This window comes from Onychomys torridus, chromosome 19 (assembly GCF_903995425.1).
Source record: "Onychomys torridus chromosome 19, mOncTor1.1, whole genome shotgun sequence".
NCBI lineage: Eukaryota > Metazoa > Chordata > Mammalia > Rodentia > Cricetidae > Onychomys > Onychomys torridus.
The window spans coordinates 11,160,610-11,188,568 of NC_050461.1; the positions used below are offsets into that span (position 1 = coordinate 11,160,610).

At 42.2% G+C, this 27,959-nt stretch overlaps 1 protein-coding gene across 2 annotated transcripts; it reads left to right on the forward strand.

Annotated features, from left to right (window-relative positions):
• The first annotated feature begins 505 nt into the window (after nucleotides 1-505).
• LOC118570537 (sodium-dependent glucose transporter 1C) lies at nucleotides 506-17,075 on the forward strand. 2 transcript variants are annotated; one of them, XM_036169101.1, is made up of 4 exons: nucleotides 506-812; nucleotides 13,230-13,398; nucleotides 14,188-14,304; nucleotides 15,527-17,075. In XM_036169101.1, exons 2-4 carry the CDS (start codon nucleotides 13,233-13,235, stop codon nucleotides 16,453-16,455), a joined length of 1,212 nt encoding a protein of 403 aa, XP_036024994.1. In that variant the 5' UTR covers nucleotides 506-812; nucleotides 13,230-13,232; the 3' UTR covers nucleotides 16,456-17,075. The 2 variants fall into 2 exon arrangements, with proteins under 2 accessions (XP_036024994.1, XP_036024993.1); XM_036169100.1 differs by lacking the exon at nucleotides 506-812 and adding an exon at nucleotides 6,671-6,697 and having other exon boundaries at nucleotides 15,527-16,459.
• The last annotated feature ends 10,884 nt before the right edge of the window (nucleotides 17,076-27,959 follow it).

Below are 27,959 nucleotides of genomic sequence, written 5' to 3' on the forward strand. Positions count from 1 at the left end.
CAGGGCGGGGTGGGGTGGGGGGTGTCTCAGGGTCGCTCAGACAACTCCCCAGCAGAAAACGTGCTTGTGGGCTTGGAGAGGGAAGACACCTCCAATATTCACACCTTCTTGCTTTATTTTTGAGACTGGGTCTTGCTATGTACTCCATGTTGTCTTCCAACCAGTCGTTCTCCAGCCTTGAGGCCCAAATGCTGGAATGAAAGGTCTGCCTGCCTCCTTTTACCCCTCTTCCCATCCGAAGCTGCACTTCCAAATTCCTCCGCCACGCGGCACCCGTCAGTCGGCTGTGTCTGCGGTTCTGACAGGTGACATGCTGGCAGGAGAGCGACCAGCAGTCTCCCGGGTAACCAAACACGTTTGCATCTTACTGGAGCCGCAGCAATCACTGGCTGGAGCCTCTTTTTCATCACGTGATCGTGCAGGATTGTGCAAGATGGGACTTGACAGCCTTCCTCTTGCAACACAGTTATGTACAAAGTCCAAGTTTCCCTGGCCTGATTCTGAACGGTCCCTGGGGGAAGGTGACACTGGGCGGGACCTCCGGGACTGGAAGGATCCCAGCTCAGACCTCCTGGGGGATCTGCCGAAAAGCTTGGCAGCAGCAGCAAGACCAGTAGCCTGGAGTGGCCAAGCTGGAGCTGGAAGTGGAGTTCCGTGGGTTCCGGGCCGCGGCTGCTGGGCAGCGCCTCCTCCAGGCCGAGACCCCAGCACAGAATGAGCAGAAGGCGGCGGCCTCCCGGGGCAGGGGCCCGGCCAGGAGCGCGCTGCGCTGGTTCTCCACCGCGGTCCTGTATGCCGCCTTCCTGGGGCTGGTGAGAGCTGAGGCTGCACCCCTCCCAGTGTGGGTGCGAGCCTCCTGCAGGCGACCTGCCCTTCCCAGCTGGACCTTCACCTTCACTGCCTGCACCTTCTGTGACTTTGGGCACTTCAGGCCCATCTGCTAACTCGTGGGCGCTAATTTAATCACTGAGGGGGGTTACTGTCCAGTTCGAAATTGATTGTGCTGTTTCCTAACTGCAGCAACCTTTCCTGGCATTACCTGTGTCTGTAGCCACTACACTCCGAGTATAACTTACGATACAATAAACTGACTTTTCTAGTCATTCCACTTGGGTGGCCATCCACTTGGCTTTGCAAATAGGTAATAGGCCCAAGAGGAAAGCAGCTTTTTCTTGGTCACACAGGTGTTTTGGTGGTGGAGGTAGAACATGTCTGGTTCTTCCCAGATTCTATTGAAATCGCCCTGCAGCACTTTAAATGTTTTCTTAGAGCAAAATGCTGTGTAAACTGTAGGAAATTCCCTGTTTCTTGGTAATTGGGATCTGGGGGAGCTGTGGGGTGGGGTTCCCCCGAGAGAGAGCTCTTTCTCCCCTCTTTGACAGCCTCTGCAGTTTTAAGAGACTGGCTGGAACCTTAAGCACTGAAAAGCTTTTCTGTTGCCACCATAATTGATTGATCTAAAGAGAATCTCCATTCATTGCATGGTTCTGTTTTCTTTGTTCTTGTTTACTGTTTAAACAAATGATGACTGAGTAGGAACATTTATGTCCCACCTCATTTGTGAGGGTAGAGTCTTGTTACATAGCCCAGGCTGGTTTCAAATTCTGCATTCTCCTGGCTCAGCCTCCTGGGTACTAGAATTATAGGTATACCTCACCATGCCCGGCCCTGTTTATATCTCTTGTGGGGATATAACACACTGGAGATTACATGATGCTATGAAGAAAACAATACCATGAAGATCAGCATGGTTCTTATGGCTGTCTCTAGGAACCAAACTGGACATAATCAAATAACCCAAACATTACATTAAAAGAGAGCTCAAATACTTTATTTCCTGCTATTGGTCAGAAATTTTGTTTGGGTTGTCATGGAGACTAATGACTCAAAGTCCAGCATACACAGTGATCCAAGTTAATGGCCAGTGCAGATAGTAACCAGTAGGTATCACAGGAGAGCAAGGTAGCCCTCCCTTCTCACACTGCGGCTAAGATGGTAGAGACCATCATCATCATCATCATCATCATCATCATCATCATCATTATTGCTGTAAACTGAACCCAGGGCATTGTCCATTTGGCATGCATGCTCACCTAGTGAGGCTATACCCAGCTCCTCACCCACCCTTTCATTACTTTTTTTTTTTTTTTATACATCCCTGGTTGATATGGAATTGCTATGTAGACCAGGCTTGTCTCAAAGTCATAGACAGCCACTCACTTCTGCCTTCTGAGTGCTGGGGTCGCTGGTGTGGACCACCATGCTCAGCTTCACTACTCTTCCTATAGTAGTGAAAATCAAGGGAAAGTTGTGTACAGCATTCTATTTTACTCAGCACCACACACAAGCCCACAACACAGGCAAGAAGATCCAAAAGCTAAATTTTGTTCCACTGACTGATGGACATAAATGTTTTCATCCACCTTTCTGAGTGCTTCCCACCCCTCTGAACAGGCAGATCTGAGCTACTTCAACACACATTTCCCAAATCTTAAATCTTAGCTTCAAGTGCTGTACTACAGCACCACCTGTTGCCCAGAGTGGATGCAGTCCAGGAGTCCTGTTAGGACTGTTCTTCAGTGGAAGCGCAGTTGTTTCCTGTACGGCTGGAACTAACTTTGGGCACTGGCCACTTTGGTATGATTGTGGAAAGTATGGAAAACTGCTCAGAAGGCAGGAGAGCGCCAGGTCAAGCAGCAAGTTCTGATCGGCCAGAAAAGCTGATGGAATAGAGAAGTTCCCCATGGACCAATCTTGGGCCTTGGAGACTGGAAAACATGGCTACCTTGGGGCATTTGAGCAGAACTCAGTTAAATTTGTACACTGCTGAGTTTATGTAGCTCTTGAATATGGTCCAATATAAAACATTTTTTGTGATCCTTTAGCATGAACTGATGGTGCATAAGATCATTTAGTGGAAAGACAACTTCCTGGACTTGGTGGTCACATAGGTCATTCTTGGCCCTGTGTTCTCAAGGTCAACCTCTTGCAGACTTCACTCAGACTAGTTCCCTGTATTTGCTGCTGTCTACATTAGTAACTGGAAAGCCAGGGTTGTATTCACAAGTATAGGAGGCACAGAGCAGTGATGTCCAGCATATCAAAGAGAGCTCTCCCCTCTCCCTCTAGGGATTCACGGTGATAAAATAGGAACATGGATTAATGTTGGCCATAGTGGTAGTGTTTCCTGGTTTGGAGGCATTGATTAGCCATAAACCTGACAGCTGCTGCTTTTTGTTTTGTTGCATGGCATTAGCCTTGGTATAGCCTCCATGGTGCTGTGTATCTTCCTGTAAGGAAAGGGATGGCATCAAGATAGTCAGTGATGGGCAAAGAAAAAGGTTTTGCAGATCAGTCTTGATCCATGAGTTAGGCTGTCGCTACCTAGGATGTCCTCTGCTTCTCAGGAGACACATTCCTAGTCAGGTTTGCTGTAAGGTCCCCAGCAGGTGTGTAGTTCCAAGAGTCTTGAGAACAGTCAGTCTAGGACTAAGGGCACTGATGTTTTGGTGTGTAAATACTGGTGTGGTCTCTGGTGTGTAAATACTGGTGTGGTCTCTTCCAGCAGAGTCAGAAGGAGCCACTTACTGTGTTATTTCTAAAAAGACTGTTGTTGTTCAGGATCCAGGTCATGAAAGTTCTTGGACTTCTTTTCTCTGGTGAATATACTTTGACCTAACTACTGAGTCATGTCACACTTCATGTGAATGGAGTGGAGAGACCTGGGTGCTAATCACAAGGGGTGCAGGCTTGCAGTGGCTACATCACAAGGGATAATAAGTCTGGGAGTGGACCCAATTGCCCCCAATTGTTAATGCCCTGGAGGACAGTCTGGCCAATCCAGGCTTGATGCTACTGTGTTTGTGACTCTTGTGCAGTGGGACAAGTGTTGCTGCTGCTGGGGATCTCTGCAGGAATGCCCCAGGAGGAAAGCTCATCTTTAGTAACTGTAGCTGTGGATAGCATTAACCATTCTCTATAGGAAAGCTTCCATCACCTAGGAGACAGGCACTGAAGACAGATAGTGAGTGAATCCACCCAAAAGTGTTCAAATCATGTAGGAGCTGCTACGGCGTTACCCAGGGTTTCTATTCTCTTACCAATATTATGGGTCTGACAAACCAAACATGAGCCTTTGTGCAATTTTCACAGCGTGGCCCCCATTGATGCTTCATTGTTATGTGGGTCATTTCAGCTTTTCCATGAGGAGTCTTGGAGGGCAGAGCTTTGCTGTTGGAAGCTGTGAGGGCCCAGTAGCTCCAGACAGCCATCCAAGCTGTCCCTGAGCCAGAGCTGCCAGGCTGATCCTCCTGCCTCAGCCTCCTGGTTATTTAGGACTACACATGTGGGCCATTGTTCCAGGTTCTTGTATGCACTTAAAGATAACAACAGAATTATGGCTGTTATATTAAGACTGTTACGTTTCTATGAATCTCATCTAATTTCTGAAATAGTAACACATTGACACAGATGCAACTCAAAGATTTTTTAAAATTCTTTATTTGACCACGAGTCCCTTGTTATTTATCATATATCCAATTAATTTGCTATTTATCTATTTGTAGGAATATAGATCATGCTTTTGTTTTGTTTTGTTTGGTTTGTTTTTTTGTTTTTTTGTTTTGTTTTTTGGCTTTTTGGGTTTTGAGACAAGCTTTCTCTGTATAGCTTTGCACCTTTCCTGGAATTCACTCTGTAGTCTAGGCTGGCCTGGAACTCACAGAGATCCACCTGACCTGTCTCTGCCTCCTGAGTGCTGAGATTAAAGGCATGTGCCACCACCACCTGGTACTAGATCATGTTTTTGAAAGAGTCCAAGAGACTTTCTGAAAGACCTGAAATTAATTCAAGGTTAAAAATATCATAATTTAATTTAAAGAAGGTCATAAAATATCAAAAGTTTAACACATTTGAGCAAGATAGAATTGCAGATCATAGTAAAAAAAAAAGTCTTTTATTTAATCAAAGTGGTATGAGTGCTTCTAACTAAATATTTTAAAAATCTCATAAATGTGGAATGATCTTAGGTCTATTAGAGAGGACTCAGTTTCCTTAAGTGATATTAAAAATATCATGAATACACCATGAAACACAGGAAATTATGTTGGCTATTTCCTGTAACTCTTTGTTTCTTGGCCAACCACCTTGAATGTAACAATAACAAAAAGATCTTTCACGCTTCCCATTGAGCACCATCCAATACTCCAGGACAGCAAGAAAGCCAAATTCTAGTTTTACAGAGAGCCTTAGTATTAATGCTCGATTTCTAGGAAAACTTCCAAACAATTCTCTTCTACTCTCAGTGAGCTTGTCCACACAGAATTTCGTTTCCCAAATTCTTCTTCTACATACTTCCTGCAATATTCTTACCAATTTTGGGGGGTCATATTATTCTTAGTTTGGAGCAATAGTCCAACTTTAAGACAAAAGGGAATTCCTTTTTCTATCAATAATACATCTTCATACTTTACAATGTTCCTTCCTGTCTTGGTGACTCTTCTAGTACCATAACCATGACCAAGACAACTCATAAAACAGTGCATGTAGGACTCACAGTTTCGAAGGGTCTCTGACCATCATGGAAGGGAGCATGGCAGCAGGCGGGCAAGCATGGTGCTGGAGCAGTAGCTAAGAACTTACATGTTGAGCCAACAACCACAAGACAGAGAGAGCGAGCGCGAGAGCGAGAAGAAATGGCTTGGGTTTTTAAAACTTCTAAGCCCACTCCCAGTGACAGACCTCCTCCTCCTCCTCCAGAAAGGGCACACCTCCTCATCGTCTCCAAACAGTTTCACTAACTAGAGACCAAGTGTTGCTGAACAGGAGTCTATAGGCGACATTGTCATTCAAAGTACTACATTCCACTCCCAACCCCCATAGACTTGTGTCCATATCATAATATGAAAGGCATTTATTCCAACTTCAAAAGTCTTCACAGTCTCAACACAGTTTGAAAGTCCAAAGTCTCTTCCGAGACTCAAGGCAAACTTAACTGTAAAATCAAAAAGCACATCACGTACTTCCAACTTACAATGGCATAGAATATACATTACCATTCCAAAAGGGAGGATTGGGGCATAGTGAGGAAATACTGGACCAAAGCAATACCAAACACCAGCAGGGCAAACTCCAAGTCCTGTAGCTCTGTGTCCAATGTCAACACCTACTTCTCTCTCTAGGGCTGGTTCCACTCCCTGTCTGCAGCTCTCCTTGGAAGACATCCCATAGCTCTGGCATCTCCAAAATCCTGGGTTCTCCAGTACAATCTAGGCTTCACTTTCACAGCTTCATGCAATGGCCTCTCTGGGCCTCCACAAAGGGAACCCCCCTACCACATGCCTGGCTTCAGCAACTTTACTTAAAGCATTACTTAATGGAGGGGGAGGATTCCACAGCCCCTTTACTCCTGTATCCTTCATGACTCTAAAACCAGAATCATGTGGCTGAAGCAGCCAAGTTCTTCTGCCTGTATGAGGGAACCTGGCCCCTCTTTGAATTGCATTTGTATAAGCTTTCCTTTTTATAAATTGGAAGTTTAGCTAGGTGGGGTCTTGCCCTGAAAGTACCACTTCCTTTATTCCATCTCACATCAGGCCTCTTCTTATCTCTTTCGGAACAAGCCTGGACTCCAACATTAAATTTCCTGGTGCTCTCTTTCTCTCCAAACTGTATGTTTTGTATTTCTTTTCTCCTTCTTGCTCTTTTTAATTGTAGATCTGCATAAAAATCATTGCTAATAACCAAGCGACCGAGTCAAATAGTACAGCTATCTTGAAATCTCCTCTGCCAGTAAAATTAGCCTATAACTTTTTTATTTTAGCAGGTTCTTAGGACAAGGACCAAATGCAACCACATCCTTTGCCAAAATATTATGAGAATGGTCTTTAGTCCTTGCTAATCTTGTTCCCCTAACACCTCTAGAGCTCTGCCTCTATAGTCCACATTGCTCTCAGCACTAGTGTCTTCCAAGCCTTGCTTACAACATCCAACTGCTTTCCTAGTCCAAAGTCCAAAAGTCTTCCACATTCCTCAAAAAGCAAGCATGGTCAGACCTGTCACAGCAATTGTCTGCTTCCTGGTACCAACTTTTACCATAGCTACTTTTCTATTGCTGTGATAAAAATACTATGATCGAGCAACTTATAAGAGAAAAAAATTGATTCGGGGCTTGCAGTTCCAGAGCATTAGACCATCATGGTGGTAGCGTGGTAACAGGTAGGCAGGCATGGCACTGTAACCGTAGCTGAGAACTTACCCAGATGACAACCACAGTGCAGAGTGAGAGATAACTACCTGGGAATGCTGTGGGCTTTTGAACCCTCAAAGCCCACCCCAGTGACACACTTCCTCCAGCAAAGCCACACCTCCTTATCCTTCCCAAACAGTTCCACCAGCTGGGGACCAGGTAGTCAACCGTAAGAGCCTTTGGGAGCCTTTCTCTTTCAAGCCACCACACTCTCAAAAGGCACATCTCCTTGTAGAATTGCACAGGGTTCCCTGTTTGTAGTGATCTTACTTTCATTTATTAGAATTTTAACCTGTATTGACCTTAGTTTCCACCAATGATTTTTAAAAAAAGTACCATTTTCAATTTTATGCCAGTCATGTGTAGACTGCTAAATCTATTGATCATGACTCCTAAAAGAAGCACGTGCTCTTAGGATAAACTAAGAGCCAATGTAGTACAGATATGCTCACTAATAGTCCCAACTATATTTAGTCTCTGCAATAAGAAACCATGGAAGGGACAAAATTTAATCACTAGTTTTTTAAGTATACGACCTACTCTTTGTTTTGATAGCTCCAGGTTGAAAGTATTTGTACATATTTCCCTCATCCCTAATGGTACATTTCTTTTAAAAAAAAAAAACAAAAAACAAAAAACTTTTTAAAATGTGTATCATTGTTTTGCCTGCATGTATGTCTGTATACCACATGCATGTCTGGCGCCCATGGAGGCCAGGCTAGTGCATAAGATCCTCTAGAACTGGATTTACAGACAACTGTGAGCTTCCATGTGGGTGCCTCAAACTCAGGTCCTCTGGGAGACCAGCCAGCAGTTCTAATTGCTAAGTGATCTCTCCAGTCCCCAGACTGTACATTCTTGATTTCAAGAGTTGGTAAAATATTCTGGCACAGAAGGCAAAACTTTTAGAGATGTTATGTCTGCTTAGCTTATTTCCAACAACTGGCCTTGAGATGTTTATAAACATAAGGTATCAAGTGGCTAGGTGTCATAAGCTGTTTTTTCTTTTTTTTTCTGAAAAAAATATAACAGATAAATTTAATTCATACATATAACCCTAAGGAGAAAAAGTTGTGGACCTGTATTATGTTTAAAGGTGAAAATTCTATTTTAAAAATTGGCCTGTTTTATGAACGAGACTACCCAAGTCAAGTAAAGCCAAAAATAATGTGGTTCAGTTCTTTATTTAATATTTTTTGACAGACTTCATTTGTAAAATACTATTTTTTAAATTTATTTGCTTTATTTTCTGTGTATCAATGCTTTATCTGCACATATGTGTGTATACTGCATGTAGGCCTGGTGTCTGTGGGGTCAGAAGAAGGCACTGGATCTCCTGTAACAAGTTAAATAGATGGTTGTGAGCCAACATGTGGGTGTTATGAACCAAACCCAAATGCTTTGCAAGAGCAGAGAGTACTCTTAACTGCTGGGTCACTCTCTGGACCCACGTACTAACTTCTCTAATAAAATGGCTGTTAATTTAATTTGCAATAGAGTCATGTAGAATAATATTAGACATATGAATACAGACACACTCCAACACATAAGCAACAGATATTAAACTTTCTGTTTAAAAAGTCTGGGTACATGTCAGGTAAAATATCAAAGGTTCACTAATGTATTAGAGCAAATGTGGATCCAGGGTCTCGGCCAGCTCGGTGTTATCAGGGACTATGGGGGTCCAGCCCTGATAGTCCCCTCCCAGGGTCCGGGAAGAATCTGCAACCAGCTGATAATTTAATATCTGAGGATAAGAAATGAGTCTATGTTCACAGAACGCCTTAGTCCACACACTTTATTATTCTGTGTCAGTTCTCTCTCTACAAGCTTCTATTCTGCTCTCATGCCTAGCTCCTTTCTTGCTGGATTTCTCTACCTTTATCTGCTGTCCCCTCTAAGTTCTAACTTAATTCTCTCATCTTAGTTCTGCCTCATCTAGGTCCTTCTCATCTTGTCCTTACCCGTCTAGTACTTCCCCATCTGGCTCTTCCTCATCTTCCATCCTGACCTCCAGTTCTCTAGTCAAAAATCCCCTCCAGCCAAAATCCTCAACATCCTCTCTTCAATCTCCTTATACCTCAGGTCCCCTCAGTCTCTGAGGTGTTCAGTTACAAACCCAAGCAAGCCATAGCAATCCTCTGGCAGAGCAAGGTCACCAGGCTTGAATCCTTACAGGGTCATAAAGGCAGGTAAGAATTTTCCTCAGGCAGTGACCACCAGGCTTTCTTTTCTTTTTGGTTTTTCGAGACAGGGTTTTTCTGTGTAGCTTTGCACCTTTCCTGGAACTCACTCTGTAGACCAGGCTGGCCTTGAACTCACAGAGATCCGCCTGCTTCTGCCTCCCAAGTACTGGGATTAAAGGCGCCCAGCTCAGGCTTTCTTCTACAACCCAAATGAGTGCTAATGATTGGTTAGTCAAGAAGGGAATTTATGTGCTCAATCTACATTCCTAGAAGTGATTAGGAAAGAAATTAGGAGTCTATTAGTAAAGCTGTAAGGAAGGAGGGTCTCACCCTAAATTTGCATAAGAAATAAAGCTATCCTTCTGACCTAGGAGACAGGTGTTGTTTTGTTTGGCCTTGGATGCTTGATAGGCATTTTAGATAAATACACTATTAGGAGTTTTTGGAAGCACACAAGAAAATCATTTCAGGAACCAGCTAATATATATACAAAAGCTAAAATATCACCAGGACTTCTTAAGCCATGGCTTGACCTTCAGAAAAGTCCTTGATTTTTTTCCAAGTAGTAGCTTTTGTGATAGTAGCTGACCTGATTATTCTCTAGATTCCCTCATTGTCTGTTGTTATGTCTCCCTTTTCATTTCTGATTTTGTTAATTTGGATGTTCTCTCTCTCTGCTTTTTGGTTAGTTTGGATAAGGGTTTGTCTATCTTGTTGATTTTTCTCAAAGAACCAACTCTTTGTTTATTGATTCTTTATATTGTTCTCTTTGTTTCTATTTTATTGATTTCAGTCCTCAGTTTGATTATTTCCTGTCGTCTACTCCTCCTGGGTGACTTTGCTTCTTTTTGTTCTAGAGCTTTCAGGTGTGCTGTTCGGTGAGATTTCTCCACTTTCTTTATGCAGGCACTTAGTGCTATGACCTTTCCTCTTAGCACTGCTTTCATAGTGTCCCATAAGTTTGGATATGTTGTGCATTCATTTTTGCTGAATTCTAGGAAATCTTTAATTTCTTTCTTCATTTCTTTCTTGACTCTGTCAGTGGTGATTCAGTTGAGCATTGTTTAGTGTTTTTATTGAATTCTAACTTTAAGCCATGGTGGTCGATAAGATACAGGTGGGGTGGTTCCAATTTTTTTTGTATCTGTTGAGATTTGCTTTCTTACCAAGTATGTGGTCAATTTTAGAGAAGGTTCCATGAGGGGCTGAGAAGAAGGTATATTCTTTTGTGTTTGGGTAAAATGTTTTATAGATACATGTTAGGTCCATTTGAGTCATAACATCTGTTAGTTCCCTTTTTCTCTGTTAAGTTTCTGTCTGACAGACCTATCAAATGATGAGAGAGGGGTGTTGAAGTCTCCCACTATTAGTGTGTGGGGTTTGATGTGTGATTTGAGCTTCAGTAATTTTTTTTTATAAATGTAGATGCCCTTGTATTTGGGGCATATGTTCAGAATTGAGACTTCATCTTAATGGATTTGTCCTATGATAAATATGAAATGCCCTTCTTCATCTCTTTTGATTGATTTTAGTTTGAAGTCTATTTTGTTAGATATTAGAATAGCTACACCAGCTTGTTTCTTAGGTCCATTTGACTGGAAAGTTTTTTTCCTAACCCTTTACTCTGAGGTAATGTCTGTCTTTGAGGTTGAAGTATGTTTCTTGTACACAATAGAAGGATGGATCCTGTTTTTGTTTTCCATTCTGTTAGCCTGTGTCTTTTTATAGGTAAATTGAGTTCATTGATATTAAGGGACATTAATGACCAGTGATTGTTAATTCCTGTCATTTTGTGCTGGTGTGAGATTATCAATTGCCTGTGTTTTGGTGTTTGCAGCTAATTTCCTTGGGTTGGAGTTTTCCTTCTAGTGCTTTCTGTAGGGCTGGATTTGTGGATACGTAATGTTTAAATCTGGTTTTGTCGTGGAATATCTTGTTTTCTCTATCTATGATGATTGAAAGTTTTGCTGAGTATAGTCGTCTGGGCTGGCATCCATGGTCTCTTATTACCTGCAGAACACCTGTCCAGGACTTTCTGGCTTTCAGAGTTTCACTAAGAAGTCAGGTGGAATTCTGATATGCCTGCCTTTATATGTTACTTGACCTTTTTCCTTTGCTGCTCTTAATATTCTTTCTTTATTCTCTGTGTTTAGTGTTTTGACTATTATGTGATGAGAGGACTATTTTCACGTCCAGTCTATTTGAGGTTCTGTAAGCTTCTTGTATCTTCATAGGCATGTCTTTCTTTAGGTTGAGAAAGTTTTCTTCTATAATTTTGTTGAATATATTTTCTGTGACTTTGAGCTGGAATTCTTCTCCTTCTTATATCCCTGTTATCTTGGATTGGTTTTTTTTTTCATGGTGTCCCAGATTTCTTGGATGTTTTGTGTTAAAAATTTGCTGAATTTAACATTTTCTTTGACCAATGAATCTATTTCCTCTATCGTATCCTTAATGCCTATGGAAGATTCTTTCTTCCATCTCTTGTATTCTGTTGATTATGTTTGCATCTGTAGTTCCTGTTCATTTCCTCAGATTTTCCTTTTCCTGAATTCCCTCAGTTTATGTTTTCTTTATTTCTTGTATTTCAGTTTTCAAGTCTTGAACTGTTTCCTTCACCTGTTTGTTTTTTCTTGAGTGCCTTGACTTTCTTTAAGAAATTTCTTGATTTACCACAATTTTTGTTTGTCTTTTCCTCTTTTAGGGCCTCTATCATCTTTTAAAGATGTTTCTTAAGGTCATTTTCTTCTGGATCATCTGCTTTGGGATGTTCAGGTCTTGCTGTTGTAGGATCACTGGGTTTTGGTGGTACGGTATTGCTCTTTATGTTGTTTAATGTGTTCTTACACTGCCATCTACCCATTTCTTCCTTTAATCTGAACAGGTGAAGCTCTGGTAGCTCTTCTTTGAAATGGTGCAGACCATCTGGCTCCTATGGTTGCTCTTCTTCCCAATCAGTCCAGGAGAGGGCATATGGCTCCCATGGTCGCTGGTGCTGCAGAGCATGGTTGGCGGGTGGGAGGAGGCTACTGCTGGGTCTCTGGGGCTGCACTGGCTGGGGGAAGAAGCACTGAATATGTCCATGGGGCTGGAGAACTCGGCTGCCCAGTCCAGAGATTGGGGCCTTACCTGTTCCCGTCAGCACAGGGTATCTTGCTCTACTGTTTTACTTTTCAAGACATGGTTTGTCTGTATAGTCAGGGCTGTCCCAGAGCTGTGTAGATCGGGCTGGTCTTGAATCACAGGTCTGCCTACCTCTATCTTCCAAGTGCTGAGATCAAAGGTGCTTATCTCCAGCTTCTGATTAACTTTTATGGGGAAACGCTATAAGAATTAAGTCATTTTTGGCTGGAGAGATAGTTCAGCAGTTAAGAACACTGGCTATTCTGCCAGAGGACCCAGGTTCAATTCTCATCATCCACATGGTAGCTCACAGCATCCATAACTCTAGTTCCAAGGGATCTGATGCCCTCTTCTAGCCTCCTTGGGTACTGCACACCTGTGATGCACATGCATGTAAAACACATACAAACATAAATAAAAGTAAATAAACCTTCAATATTTTTAAAAATAATTAAATAATTTTGGAGAGAAAAAAGCTTTGAAATGAAGAAAATCAATCAGGGTCTATGACTCTGTGATATTAGTATCTTCATTGTAAAAATTTTTCTTTCTATGAAAGGGGCTTAAAATAAATTTCTGCTTTATAACCCACTCCTCACTGTTTTTCTAGTAGACAAAAATAAAATATGTATTACCTGGTTTGCAAGTAGATCTTTCATTTTTGTTAATTTCAGGGAATGACTGTTGCCATACTGGGACCCACATTCCCAGACCTGGCAAAGAATGTGAACCAGAACATCAGCAGCCTTTCGGAAGTCTTCGTGGGCCGCGCCCTCGGCTACTTGTGTGGCTCTGTGGTTGGCGGGGCGCTTTTCGACTGTATGAATCATTTTTTACTTTTAGGTAAGTAAACGTCAACTTTTGTTTGCAACTTGGCTCTAAGTATGAAAAGCACAGCCTTAATTCAGACTCGACAACAGAAATGGGTAGTGTGTGGGTACCTCGACGGCAGCTGGGCTTCCGTGGGTCCTGTCTCTACCTCTGCTGGTGGAGGGAATCTGTATTGAGCCCTCTGGAAACTCTTCAGTTTGTGTGTAGGCAATCCTGAGGCTCCACTCTCAGGTCACACACTGCTTGACCACACAGCTCTGCATATTTGAGGGTAGGGCAGGTTCCCAGGGCCGCACAGGTCAGAATGAGTGCTCCACACCTGCCACACCTGTTTACACTGTAGTATTACAATGGTCCTCAGGTCATAGTTATGTGTGTGTGTGTGTGTGTGTGTGTGTGTGTGTGTGTGTGTGTGTGTGTGTGTGTAGGTAGGTAGGTAGGTAGGTAGATAGATAGATAGATAGATAGATAATTTGAGGCAGGGTTTCTCTATGTAACCCTGGCTGCCCTAGAACTTACTACATAGACCAAATTGGCCTCAAATTCACGGAGATTTACCTGCCTCTGCCCCCCAAATGCTGGGATTAAAGATGTACGCGATCACACCCAGTAATTATTTTGATTACTTTTAATCTTTTAACCCATAAAGATAATATCATATTTACAAGACATAACCCATTTGTAGAAATCCTCAAGTTATCCAGTTTTCATATGACCTTATTTTCATTTTTGTCTTTACACCATTGGTTTGACTCTGTGTGAATACTGCTTCTATAACTGACATTGTCACCCTTCTTTTAGGGATGTCAATGTTGGCTACCACAATTGGTCTTTATCTTATTCCTTTCTGCAAGACAGCAACAGTACTGATTGCCATGATGTCTGTATTTGGTGTTTCATTTGGTGCTCTGGATACAGGTTAGTTACTCTGAGTGTTGACTTAGGGGAAAGTGGACAAAATTACACTATTGCCTAGAAGACATTCTTGTTTCCTGTAACAGGAGCATCCAGGTCCTAACTAGGTGCTTTGCTCATAAATAAATTATCTTTGGTTGCTGACAGCTCCAAGTACATAAAGTTTAAAATGTGCAACATATTTATTAGAGTTTGACATATATTTATTAAATATATTATAATTTATGCAATGTATTTATTGCATATATTTATCACATACATAGTAACAAGTACATGGATAAATATTATACCTCCAGTGAGGGATTTACACTATTTTGTAAAAACCTTTGCAAATGTATCTGGCTCTAGAAGGTGGTGATCACCAGCCTGTAGGCCATGTCTATAAGACATTACAATGCATAACTCTTGGTGGCACATTAGTGATCTTTAACCACATAATCAACTCACAGCTGGCATTGGATTACTTAGAACATCTGTCTTGCTCACACTGTGCAATGCATATTCAACTGCTTTCTCATGGCACTGGCTGTAGCCAGTCTTTCTTTGGACTGCCAATTCCCAAATAATGACACAGAGACTTCTTATTAGTTATGAAGCTTGGCCTTAGCTTAGGCTTGTTCCCAACTAGCTCTTATAATATAAATCAACCCATTTATATTCATTTATGTTCTGCCACATGGCTTGTTACCATTCCTCCATACTGTATGTCAGACTTGCTCCACGTCTTGCTGGCTAAACCTGCCTTTCTTCTTCCCAGAGTTCCTCTCTCTTCCTGGAAGTCCCGCCTATTCTCTTCCACCTATCCTCTCCTGTTAGCTATTGGCCGTTCATCTCTCTATTAAACCAAGCCAAGGGTGCCTTAGGCAGAGACACACCTTCATAGTGTACAAAAAGATTATCCCACAAGAAATGAAACTTTGTTTTTATAAAGTTCTTTAGATTTTTATTTTTACTATTTTTAATTATGTGTATGTATTTATTTCTGTATGTGGGCATGCACACATGAGTGCACATGTCCAAGGAGGTGAGAGGTTGCTGATCCCAATTGGGAATTGGAGATATAGGGCTCGTAAGCCACTAGATGTGGGTGATAGAACCCCAGTTCTGGTTCTCTGCAAGAGCAATAAGTACTCTTAACTTCTGAGCTGTCTCTCCACCCCTGATCTTTGTAATTTTACTAAGTTACCATGTCTAGCAGATGATTTTCCCCATGTTTCATTGGCAGGTGCGAATGTCCTCATCTTGGCTCTTTGGGGAGACAAAGGAGCCCCACACATGCAGGCCTTGCACTTCAGTTTCGCCTTGGGTGCCTTTCTGGCTCCCCTGCTGGCTAAATTGGCCTGGGGGACAACAGCATCCACTCAGAACCACACAGAGACAGACTTTGTTCCTCTAATGCTCAACCGATCCTCTGGAGCCACCTCAGACTCTCTGTTTGCAGCGCCTGAGGACAAGAACCTGCTGTGGACCTATGCTTCCATCGGCACCTACATTTTAGTAGTCTCTGTCTTCCTGTTTGGTCTGTTTTGTAAGAAACATTCAAGACAGAAAAAATCCACGGCATCTGCTGAGGGAGCTCGAAGAGCTAAATATCACTGGGCCCTGCTCTGTCTCCTCTTCCTCTTCTTCTTCTTTTATGTTGGAGCGGAGGTGACCTACGGCTCTTATGTTTTCTCATTTGCCACCACTCATGTTGGCATGGAAGAAAGTGAAGCAGCTGGCTTGAACTCCATCTTCTGGGGGACCTTTGCAGCCTGCAGGGGCCTGGCCATCTTCTTTGCAACACTCTTACAGCCTGGAACCATGATTGTGTTGAGCAACATTGGCAGCTTTGTCTCAACTTTATTTCTGGTGCTGTTTGACAAAAGCCCTCTTTGCCTCTGGATTGCAACTTCTGTGTATGGGGCCTCCATGGCAGTCACATTTCCCAGTGGCATTTCCTGGATTGAGCAGTACACCACCTTAACTGGGAAATCCACAGCATTCTTTGTAATTGGTGGTACCCTGGGAGAAATGGCAATTCCTGGAGTAATTGGAATTCTTCAGGGACACTACCCAGATCTGCCAGTAGTTCTGTACATCTGTTTAGCTTCAGCCATATCCACTGCTGTTTTGTTTCCTGTGATGTATAAATTAGCCACCTTACCTCTGTAATATAAATAAAAAGAAACCATCTCAGGGGTCCAGAACACTTTGCCCTCTAAGTCCGTACCATAAAGAAAAGGAAGAATGGGAAGATGGAGAAAAAAATGAATTAAATGGATTTTGAAGTTGTTAAACAATGCATCGAGGCAATCTGTCATTGTCTAGAAACGTTGATGGTGTCCTCACCAATTCCTCTTAAGTACATTGATTTGGACAGTTTGGTATCTCTGTGGAATGCTACATTCGTTTCTTTACTTGTGACTGTGACCAATACTTGACAAGAAGCCAAGGAAGGACTTATTTTGGGTCACAGTTTGAGGGTGCTGTCTATCATGGAGGGGTGGGCATGGTTACAAGAGGACCCGTGTATCAGGAATGTGGAACTGGGGACCTTTTCCTTCACATTTGGGCAAAACAGGAAACAGAGAGGGGATCAAAAATGTGTCCAGGTATAAAATCTCAAGCTCTGCCTCTAGTGATGGACTTCCTCCAGAGAAACCTCATTTCATCCATAGAAGCCCCACTTCCTCCAGAGAAACCTCATTTCATTCACAGAAGCCCCACTTCCTCCAGAGAAACCTCACTTCCTCCAAAGGAGTTCACTTCCTCCAGAGAAGTCCCATTTCCTCCAGAGGAGCCCCGCTTCCTCCAGAGAAGTCCCATTTCCTCCAGAGGAGCCCCACTTCCTAAAGGTTTCACAACCCTCTAAAACAGCATCCCCAGCAAGGCACCAAGTGTTGAAACATATAAGCCTGTTGGAGGAAGGGGTGGCATTTCACATTCAAGCTACAGCAAGCATCTTGGCAGAAACCAGAAAAAAAAAAAAAAAGAATTCTTATTAACTTCCCTATTTCTTGGCAAAGGGGCACAGTGCAGGGTCAAACTTAGGATGCTGTATGGGCCAGCCAAGCATTCTACCATTCAGCCTGGGGTTTCCTCAAATCTGAACATCTAAATTGGCCAATCAGAGATGATCATCAGCAATGTTCCAATGGTCTCTGGAGATTTAGATTTCAAGGTCAATATGTAGGGAATGCTAAGATATTTTGAAATATTCTATAATTCCCAGAGTGTTACACAAATACCTCATGGTCTTGTGCCATCAATCTCTTGTTACAAGGCTTGTTTTGACCTGAGCCATTTGTTGCAGAATATTATTTAAGATGTGTTACATTTGTTTATGCTGTGGAACATCATTTGTTTAATGATGCAAAGATGTGTTGCATTCTTTTATGTTGCATTTATTTAACTCTGTGAAGCTGTGTTACTGTGCCTGTCGAAAACACCTGATGGTCTAATAAAGAGCTGAACAGCCAATAGCAGAGCAGGAGAAAGGATAGGCAGGTCTGGCAGGCAGGGAGAATAGAAAGAGGGAGAAATCTGGGAGAGAAGAAGAAGAAGAAGAAGCAAGAGAACAAGGAGAGGAGGATGCTAGAGGCCAGCCACATAGCCATACAGCCACACAGCCACACAGCCACACAGCCACACAGCCACACTGCCACACAGCCACACTGCCACACAGCCAGCCACCGAGTAAGAGTGAAAGTAAGATATACAGATGTAAGAAAAGCAAAAGTCGCAGAGGCACAAGGTAGACAGGGTAATTTAAGAAAAGCTGGCAAGAAGTAAGCTAGGCCAGGCATTGATCCTTAAGAACAAGCCTCCATGTGTGATTTATTTGGGAGGTGGGTGGTGGGCTCCCCAAAAGAGCCAAAGAGCCAGAAGAGCAAGAACAACCAATAACAGTCATTAGGCAGTATTTTATGGTCTCTACCTTCAGAGTGTATAAAGAATTCATGCATGTTTGAAAAGTTGGGTAGAGTTCAAGTAGAACACCACCACTGAGGAAGAGAATGGATCTGCTGAGCAAATAAATGACCAGGCCACCCACATTCACCAGGAAATTGTGGAGAGTAGTTTCATGAAAGATTGTATTTGGATGTAGACAGATGTTTTCATTTTGCTTGACTTTATTGGTCAGCTGGATTATAGAATGCTAATGACTCATTTTCCTATGCCTATAAAGACACTGTGCAATGGGTTTGGAGAGAACTGTCTGCAAGACTTGACTGCCTTCTGGGTCTATGCTGGGGCACTTGCTGTGGCCTCATTTGACTCATCCCCGAGTTGGGATTCTAGAAATGCAAAATGAGATGCTTTTCCAGCTGAGTTTGTCCAGGATGTCTGCTGGAGCAGCCAACGGTTCATTTCAAATGAGAAGGAAGACAGGATGATGGAAAGACTCTGAGCAGGCTGACTGTGAATATAGGCCAATTCGATGTGCTTACTGTCCATGTGCCCGCTGGCTTTCGGACAAGCGTATTTTTACTGCTGTGTTCCACTGATCTGAAAATATCTCTTTCCTTCACCCTTTTATGCCTACCTGAAACAGAATGTGTTTTGTAGTCAATGATCCTTTAATATCCTGACAAATTATAAGTGACAGAACGTTCCTGTATACAGATTAAAGATAACATGGTTTACATTCAGTGTTTTATATTAGTGAAAAAATAGTAACTACTTCAGTTGTGGGCATTGGAGTACTTTTAAAGACAATTTTAGGGGAAAAACTATTTATTTATTTGTTTATTTCGAGATGGGTCTTACATGTCATCTTAGCCTTGTCTCAAACTCTGGGATTCAAGCAATCCTCCTTCCTCTGAGTTCCTGGGAGTTACAGGAATGTACCACAACATTGAATCTTTTAATATGTGAATTTTGTACATCTTCAGAGAGAATTTGTAGACAGTGTGTTCCAATATCTTGACAGTAGAATGAATCTGTGTCTAGTTGTGTTCAGATGGTATTAGTGACACTTTGTCTTATTACCTTAGTGGGAGGGTGAATTTGCATATAGTCATATTCAGAGATTTCTAGATACCTTGTTCTCCTGCCTTAAATATGAGTGCTGTAGATGGGTCTTTTTTGAGCCCTTAACTACCTCAGTAAGGTAGGTCTGGGAGTTGCTGTTTCTAGATTTGATTTTCACTAGTTTTGAGTATAATTACCTTATAAACACTGCACACATTGGACAACTTTCATTTACAGCTAGGCAGTCTAAGGGTTGGAACATGCCCATCATACATACTTTAAACACACCTGCCTGGGTTTAAAGTACCCAGGGAACCAAAATAACAATGAGAAGGTGGAATGATGGCCATGGGTCAGAGAGGAGAAAGGCTACTCATTTTAAATACAACAAAACCTTATGTGTGCTATCCTTTATAAATGGGTAGAACTCAGTGATTTTGTTTACTTCTTCCCAAGTTTTATGGTTGTTGGGGGATCTTCCCCCTAGCTGCCTTCTCCAGACCCCGCCCCCAGGAAGCCCCACTAGCAGCGGCTCCACCCCAGGAGGGTACTTAAGGTCTGGCCCACAGACTTCCCCTTGTGGCTTTTCCTCATGGTTTCTCCTATTCCCCTGAGACCACACAAGAATGCTTTGCTCAGATTAAACCTGGACTTATTAATTAGCCTGATCTGATTTATTACTTCAGCAGCATTACTCACTACTGGAGAATTTAAACTTTTCAGCTGGTGCATTGGCAGAGGTGAGTTGAATCTTCCCATCACCACAAGGCGTAGTGTGGCCATGGAAAGCCACTCACTCTCCTTCCCCCGTTCTACTACACCAGATCACCTTTTGCCCAGGAAGCCACCCACTTCCAAACCATTACAGAAGTAAGAGAATGGGAAAAGCCTAGAGGTAAAAGATAGACGGGATAATTAAGTTAAAGAAAGCTGGCAAGAAATAAGCCAAGCTAAGGCCAGACATTCATAGTTAAGAATCAGCCTCTGTGTGTGATTTATTTATGAGCTGGATGGGCAGGCATCCCAAGAGAGCCAAGGCAACCACAGATCCTTCTTACCACAGGCCCCAAAACAACAGAGATAGTTAAGCATCAATTGAAACCTCTGCAACTGTGAGCCCCCAATCAATCCTTTCCATGTCGAGCAATCTCTCATGTATTTATCAAGTATTGACTACTGCAGGGCTTGATCCCAATCTTCTGCTAAGTGAACAGTGCTGCATCATATGCACTGTTCTCTCCTTGTGCTGCCTTGGATGGACAGCTGTGTGCTAGAGAATCATGGACTAGGCTGGTCTCTGCCTCTCATAGTATCTCTGCCCTTCTTTAGAACTGTTCCCTCCTCTTCTCCCTTAGGCTCCCATCGTCTGTGTATTTCTGTCTAGATGTTGAAAGGAGATTGTGTAACCTGGCACACAAGGAGTAAATGTCATTGTTCTATTTATTCATTATGGTCTTTTAAGACAAAGTTTCTCTGTGTAGCCTTGGCTGTCTTGGAACTAGCTCTGTGGACCAGGCTGGCCTCAAACTCACAGAGATCTGCCTGGTGTGCCCCACCACTGCCCACCTCCATGCCACTGTTCTACTGAGACCACCCTCTGGAGTTTCTGGTCAGTCTGTGAATGGAGTGACTGGGTTGGCTTTAGGTCTGATCCACTGCTCCCTTCTAGAGAGCTGGCTCTCTCACACTCCTACACACACTACTCTAAAAGCAGGAGCACTTACCACTCAGTGGGAAGTTTCCCTTCTAGTCTATTCCAGAGTAGACTGGGCTCAGCGACTACTGTCAGTGGGTACCTGAATGACACCAGCAGACCCTGGGAACAAGGTTCTTCTTTTCAAATGGAATGAAAAAAACAAAAACAAAAACAGCTAACTGCAAATTTCTTTTTGAAAAAGTCTATTATTCAAAGTTAGTAGGTTCTATTTTTTTAAATGTATTTACTAAGGGTGTGTGTAGTCAATGTGTATGCAGGTACCCTTGGAGGCCAGAAGAGAGCACTGTACCAGACCTTTTCTTTTAGGCCACTAACCATCTCCCAAATCATGATACAGAGACTCATTATATGCTCAGCCTAGCTTAGGCACATTTCTGGCTAGCTCTTTTAACTTGAATTAAAGTGTTTCTCTTTATCTAACAGGAGTTTGGGTTTTCAGCCCTGTCCCTTATCACTTACAAAAAAAATGCTAATTCTGGGAGAAGCATGTCCTCTTCTGAGTCCAGAAAACCTTTGGGCCTTTTAGCCTTGCTTTATTTTTAAATTAATTGTGTGTGTGTGTGTGTGTGTGTGTGTGTGTGTGTGTGTGTAGTATGTGTGTGTGTATACACATGATATTGCATGCATATGGAGGTCAAAGGTCAACTCTGTACAGTCAGTTCTTTCCATCCACTTTTACATGATTGAACTCAGGCAGCCAAGCTTGCCCAGAAAACACACTACACATTGAGCCACCTCTTCAGCCAAGACACTTACTTTGTTGAAGTGACTCAGGGGCAGAGGCATTCCAGAAAGGACAGTTCACCTGCTACGGGAGCTTGAGAAGGCCTAACTGAAAAATAAAAGTACTTGATGAAAAACAAAACTGAAGTTCCTAATGTGCAGTGCTGTATGTGAAGGGGAATGACAGTTACATCCATGATCGTCATGTCCTGAAGATGACAGGTCCTCCTAAGAGCAAATGCAGCTACAGAAAACCCCACAGAACTGCCCTTGGTAAGGTCCAGGTTTATGAGAAGTGACCAAGGTTTTATTGTAGTAAACACACAACCAATAGATCGACACTGTCATTCTTATCTTGGAGTGCAAAGTGCTTTTCTCTGGACTGTGATATGAGAAGTGCTTAGTGATACCAAAGGGGGCAAAGGGCCATTTGTTCCTGACCCTCTAGAACCCATAAACCCCAGGAGGAGAAAGGACCCAGGAAAACCGTGACTGCAGATAAGTCTTTGGTTCCATGGATTTGAGCCCCTGACTGATGTAAGAATTACCTTGCAGTGTTCCAAATTTACCAATGCCCAGCACTCTACACTGAAATGCCCACTTATTGGCAGCGGGGCCTGAGCATTGACCTTTAAGTTCCTCTGTAGTACAACCTCAGGCAAAGTGGAGAAGCAGCGAATTTGGGAATGCAGAAAACAGGAATCTCTGCTGGGCAGAACTGATGGACAGGCTGGTGAAGCTGTGCTCGCTCTTTGTGGTGATCTTATTGTGTGTTCTCTCTGGAGGACAAGCGTGGATGCAGAGATGCCCTGTTTCCTGTCACCATTGCTGGTCAAGTGGACAGGAAGATGGATTCTGTTGCTGGAAGTTCTGCCAAAACATGAGCAATTCCAGACTCTGCAGCTCACTCACCTTCTGCCCAGGCACTCTAATACACTGGGATTTTATTCCAGCTAATCAATTGCAGTTGTGTTTCCTCTTTGAATTAAAAAATGAAATCGAAGGAGGAGGACATGAGTACTCCTGAAGTATGGACAAGATTTTTAGGGTAGATATAAGGGAGAAAGCAGGAAGAGGGGAAAGTCCAGGCTGAACATGGCTGGCAGACTAAACCAGACCATGAGAAAAGAGGCAGCTGGGCAAGAGACTGTTGTAGAGGGATCAGGCTGGGGGGGGGGTTTAGGGTGGGGACGGGGTGAGAAGTGCTGGGAGGAGCCTCAGGTGCTGAGTGAGACTTGTCCTGGGTTTGAGACCTAACACTCTTAAAGAGTAGTATAGACGAATTTCTAAACAGTCACATTAAATAAAAAACACAGAGCCAGATATAGGGGTGAAAACCTGAGAGATCAGGAAAATAGGGAAAGCCACAGCTAACCTCACCTCACAACTCCACAGCTTCCAAAAGCAAGTTACTTCCTGTCTACCCACACCTATATGCCTTGATGTTCTGTCATTTGATTTGCTCTCTCTGTCCAGCTACATCACTTCCTCTTCCTGCCCAGCTCTATCACTTCCTGTCTGTCTGTACAGACCTCTAGGCCTCCAAGGTTAACTAGTGTTGGAATTTAAGACATGTGCCACCACGCCTGGCTCTTTTCCCAGTGTGGCCTTGAACTCACAGAGATCCAGACAGATCCCTGCCTGCCAAGTGATAGAATTAAAGGCATGTGCTACCATTTCCTGACCTCTGTTTAATATAATGGCTGGCTTTTGTCTCTGATCTCCAGGCAAGCTTTATTTATTAGAGCACAAATAAAATATCACCACATTTCCCTTTTGTCTAAAATAAAAAATAAAAAAGTTATAGCTAATATAAGAAAAACTATATACAATAAGTACAATAACTATATACAATATATACAAGCAATAAATACATCAACAATGTCTAGTCCATTTGCATTTGACAAATTCAGCGAAACTATTCCATTATCTATCCTATTTTGGTAAGTCAAAAATGTACCTAATTCACTTTCTATGTTAACATATTACCAACAGAAAACTATCTTATGATGACTTTCAATTTTATATACTTTACAAGTATTAGTTTCTTTTCTGTTATTTCTTAACAAGGAAAACTATAACCAAAACTATTTAATCTTCAACTCCCTTCAGAGACCTGAGAAGGAAATAATGTTACCTAGTAAAACAGGAAGTGCAAAAAAGCGACTTCTGAAAAAATGTGAGAAATGACAGAAACAGCCAGCAGCCTGGGCAGTCACCCGAGGTTTCTCTGCAACATTGGGGCATCATCTTTGGCCTACAGGCTTAACATATCTGACAGACTCATTTGTGAAGCAGGAAGTATGTAAAGCCTCCAGCTCGACCCCACATTCTGTGCGAGTATTTCATGTACCAGATAAACTTGAATTCCACCAATGCCATGCCATGAATCAGGATTTTAAATTTTGGAAATTGCTAGCATTTTTTGGAATCTGGCTGCCCATTCTTGTCAGCTTGTGAGTGGCTTCATCTTTTTTTAAATGTCAGTCTACCATTAATAGGTTAGGCTCTGTCAGTCTAGTTACTCTTTCAAGAATAACTGTTCCAGCTACTGTTCCACTGAACATCAAGAGCTGTCCACTGCCTGTTCAGCTACCTTCAAAGGAAGGGGCACTGTACCTTTTCCAGATTGTAGAGCCACTTCAGTGATGGTGTCGTATTGTCCTGGCCTGTTGCCAAAGCTGCAGCCACACTTGTCAAGGATCTGCATTTCCTTTGTGTGTGTGTGTGTGTGTGTGTGTGTGTGTGTGTGTGTCCTGCTTGTCCATTTGAGACAGCATACTGTCAGCAGTCAGTGTGGGGGAACTTTCTTGCTCAGTGGCTAACTTTTGCCGCACTGAAAGTTAACTCCATGTGGAGGGTCTTCAATGCCCATATCTTCTCTGAAGTAGGTTGGTGCTGCCAGGAGCAGACATGTCTCATAGTCATAAAAAAAAAGAAAAAGAAAAAAAAATCTATGTTATTAAAACATCTTAAATGCCATATTCTTTAGATCTCTGAAGGGTTTGAAGACGACCTGCCTATCTAAAATATATTTCTGCTTGACCTTGAAAACATACCTAATATGGCTACAAGTTTGACTGTAATGACTAACTACTTTCATTTCTTTATATCCTAATAGTTGATAATAACAACTTTTAAGGATTAGCAAATAGCATTACATTGTTAAATGAATTGTAAAGGTACAATACCTTGAACAAGATTAGAATTATATGTACAGTATTTTCTAACAAAATCAATCTCAAATTGGTATCAATATACATAATTTGTATACCATATACAAAAATCCAATCCATTGTAAATTATTTAAAACTAGTAATTGCTTTCTAAAAGTAGATTCAATCTACCTTTTTATCTATATCATATTCTCTCTTTTTTTCTTTTCAGAGTAGATTCAATAATCTACCCTCTATCATTTCTATAAAGTAGGAGTGGTCTTGTGCATTTATTATATCTACATATAAATGCATTCACTGTTTATATGGTTTTGTATGTCAGCTTACGTAGAATATTGTGACATGTGATATAAATACATTTATAATTATAAATTCATCACAAAAACTTGCTTTAAGCGCTGGGTGATTTGGAATCTCACGCCTCATCTCTGAGCTAAACCCAGGTTTTCTTCCTTAGAACAAACTAGAACATCAGCATTGTATACCTGCCTACCGTCAGATCATGTACCATGTGGTTTGTCTCTTTCTTGTCAGGTTCATTGTGAGATTGGGTATTTAATACAAAGGGGAACAAGGGCTTTGGGGCATTAACATATTATATCTAGCAAATCGTATCATTGGGTTCTGCATGGATGTCTGCTGACTGTAAAGTTCTACATTAGTTCTCTTTACACTCCCTTGCCAGCATGTGGAGCACTACTCAAAGCATCCAACCAGGTTCTCAGGACTCTTCAGAGCATGTCTGCCCTGTCGTCTGCAAGTTGGCTTTTTCTTATCAGACGTTTCATTCACATGTGTTGCATCTTTGTTGCTAAGACCAAAATATCTTGGGTACTGAGTTTGTAAGAAGCAAATATTTACTTCTCATGGTTTGGTTGTTTTAATCTGTCAGCACTTGACCTGGTTTCAGACCTTGGAAACAGGAGTGTTCACCTCATGTGGGATAGGACCTGGATCCCAATATCATCTTTAAGAGCACTCTCCCAGTAACCTAAATTCTCCCTACTAGGTCCTACCTCTTGAAGACTTCACCTCCTCCTGGTAGTGCAGAGGTTGGTGGTAATCAAGCCTTTCAAAAACCAAGACCAAAACTGTATCTTGTTGGAGAACAAAGTGAATATATGTCAAGCCTGTTGCTCAGTGGCCTTGGTAAAACAAGATTATAAACTGAAGGTTTTTGCCAGGCAGTGGTGACACACGCCTTTACTCCTAGCATGCAGGAGGTAGAGGCAGGCATATCTCTATGAGTTCAAGGCCAGCCTGGTCTACTGAGTTCTAGGATAGCCAAGGCTGCACTGAGAAATATTGTCTCAAAAAAAACCAAAACAAAACAAAAAAAAAAAAAAAACAGAACAAACAAACAAACAAAAAAACCCTGGAGTTTTTCTTCAAAGAAAAACTTGTTGAGTAGATGATATGTATTCAAAAAAAGAAATATGCATCTGATGGTTAATCTTGACAGCTTGATTAAACTGAGATTCCTAGGAATGAGTAAAACACACACACACACACACACACACACACACACACACACACACATACACACACTTGCTTTAAGCTTAGACTTGGGTCATTAGGTGTTTCTTTTATTTTTAAAAATGAGCTTGATCCTGTATATGGAGTTTTCTTGTTCCAACCACCTGGTCCAAAATAACAGACTCAGAGGCTGAATATGAATTATAGATACTTGGCTGATTTCTATTAATCTGTGTATTGTCACATGGCTCATGGCTTTACCTGTGCTCTAGCACATCTTGCTTCCTGGGCAGCTTGCTGGCACCTCTCCTGACCCTGCACTCCTCTCCCCAGAATTCTCCTAGTCTGGTTCTTGACTTCAACCTCTTCTGGCCCAGCTATTGGCCAATTAGCTTTTTATTAGCCAATGAGAGTAATTCATGTTCATAGTGTACAAAAAGATTGTTCCATAGCATTCTCCTTCAGAAATTAGTCAAGAATATCTTCATGTTTTTGAGTGTTGCATACTTACATGGGGTTCCTACAATGTGAGTAGCATTTCACTTCACACTGTTGCTATAAAAAATGACGTGCACAATCCTTGGTTTTTTTTTTCCAGCCTAAAGAACTTTCTGACATTTTCTAAACTTACCAGTTCACCAATAAAACTGTTACTTGCTACATGACTTACTGTGTATATTGTTGATAGATTTCCTATTGGAGATTATTATAGCTACTCCTCTGCCTTAGAGGAGAAAAGAGATTTTTCTGAATGGCATGTCAGGCAGGAACTGGGTACCTGAAAGCCTGATGTTGGGATCCACGGACCTGTCTTGCACTTAGACAAGAACAGTGAAACAGCTCAGTCTTCCCAACTCAGCATGGCTCACACGTATGCTTATCTCCGCACTCCACAGTTATGAGTCCTTGGAAAAGATATTTTTAAAGTGGGAACGTTGAAGTTGAAAGAGATTAAATGTCTTATCTAAACAATTGCCATCCCTCCTTTGAGTGACCTGGGTTTACAACTGTGTGTTCTGCTCACAACAGAACTTTCTTTACCTTTGTTTCATACTAGAGACTCTGGGCAAGCTTTGACCTTTGTGTCTCCTCTTAGGCAACCCTGGCACTAAGGAGCAAAGGCAGCATTCAATGTCCTAAGTACATGAGTGTTGAATAAAGTCCCCGCTACAGCGTACTTTCTGCAAGAAAGGGCTTGGTTATTTCTGCATTCCTATTTTATCTTCATAGATTGGGTTGGGTGTGAGCCTAAGTTCTGACACCTTTTCTCTGAGATGCTCCCTGGAACTGGAAAGATGGGACATTAGACTGGTTCACAGGACACACTTGAGGCCTCCCTGGTGCTTTATGCTGCTTCCCTCTGGAAAGGTTAATGGTGTAGGGATCGAGTTTTCTAACTTTAGTAAAACAGTCATTCTATAAGAAAACCATTAAGCTTGAATTCAGATGTAGTTCCTGAGCTCTCATCCCAAGATTTCCTTTAACCTCTTCTGTGTCCGGGCCAATACGCTGCTATATCATACTGAATATACCAAGTTACTGTAGTTAGAGTTTCCTTACCATGGTGTGACCAGGAAGCATGTAGTTTTGAACATGAGGAGGGACCATGA

Excerpts from the sequence above, each read along its gene's own strand:
- LOC118570537 (XM_036169100.1), top strand. The coding sequence starts at position 6,671 with ATGTTTTGTATTTCTTTTCTCCTTCTT. Across the intron at positions 6,698-13,229 it reads GTATTTCTTTTCTCCTTCTT|GGAATGACTGTTGCCATACT; the intron begins GCTCTTTTTAAT and ends TGTTAATTTCAG. Across the intron at positions 13,399-14,187 it reads GAATCATTTTTTACTTTTAG|GGATGTCAATGTTGGCTACC; the intron begins GTAAGTAAACGT and ends CCCTTCTTTTAG.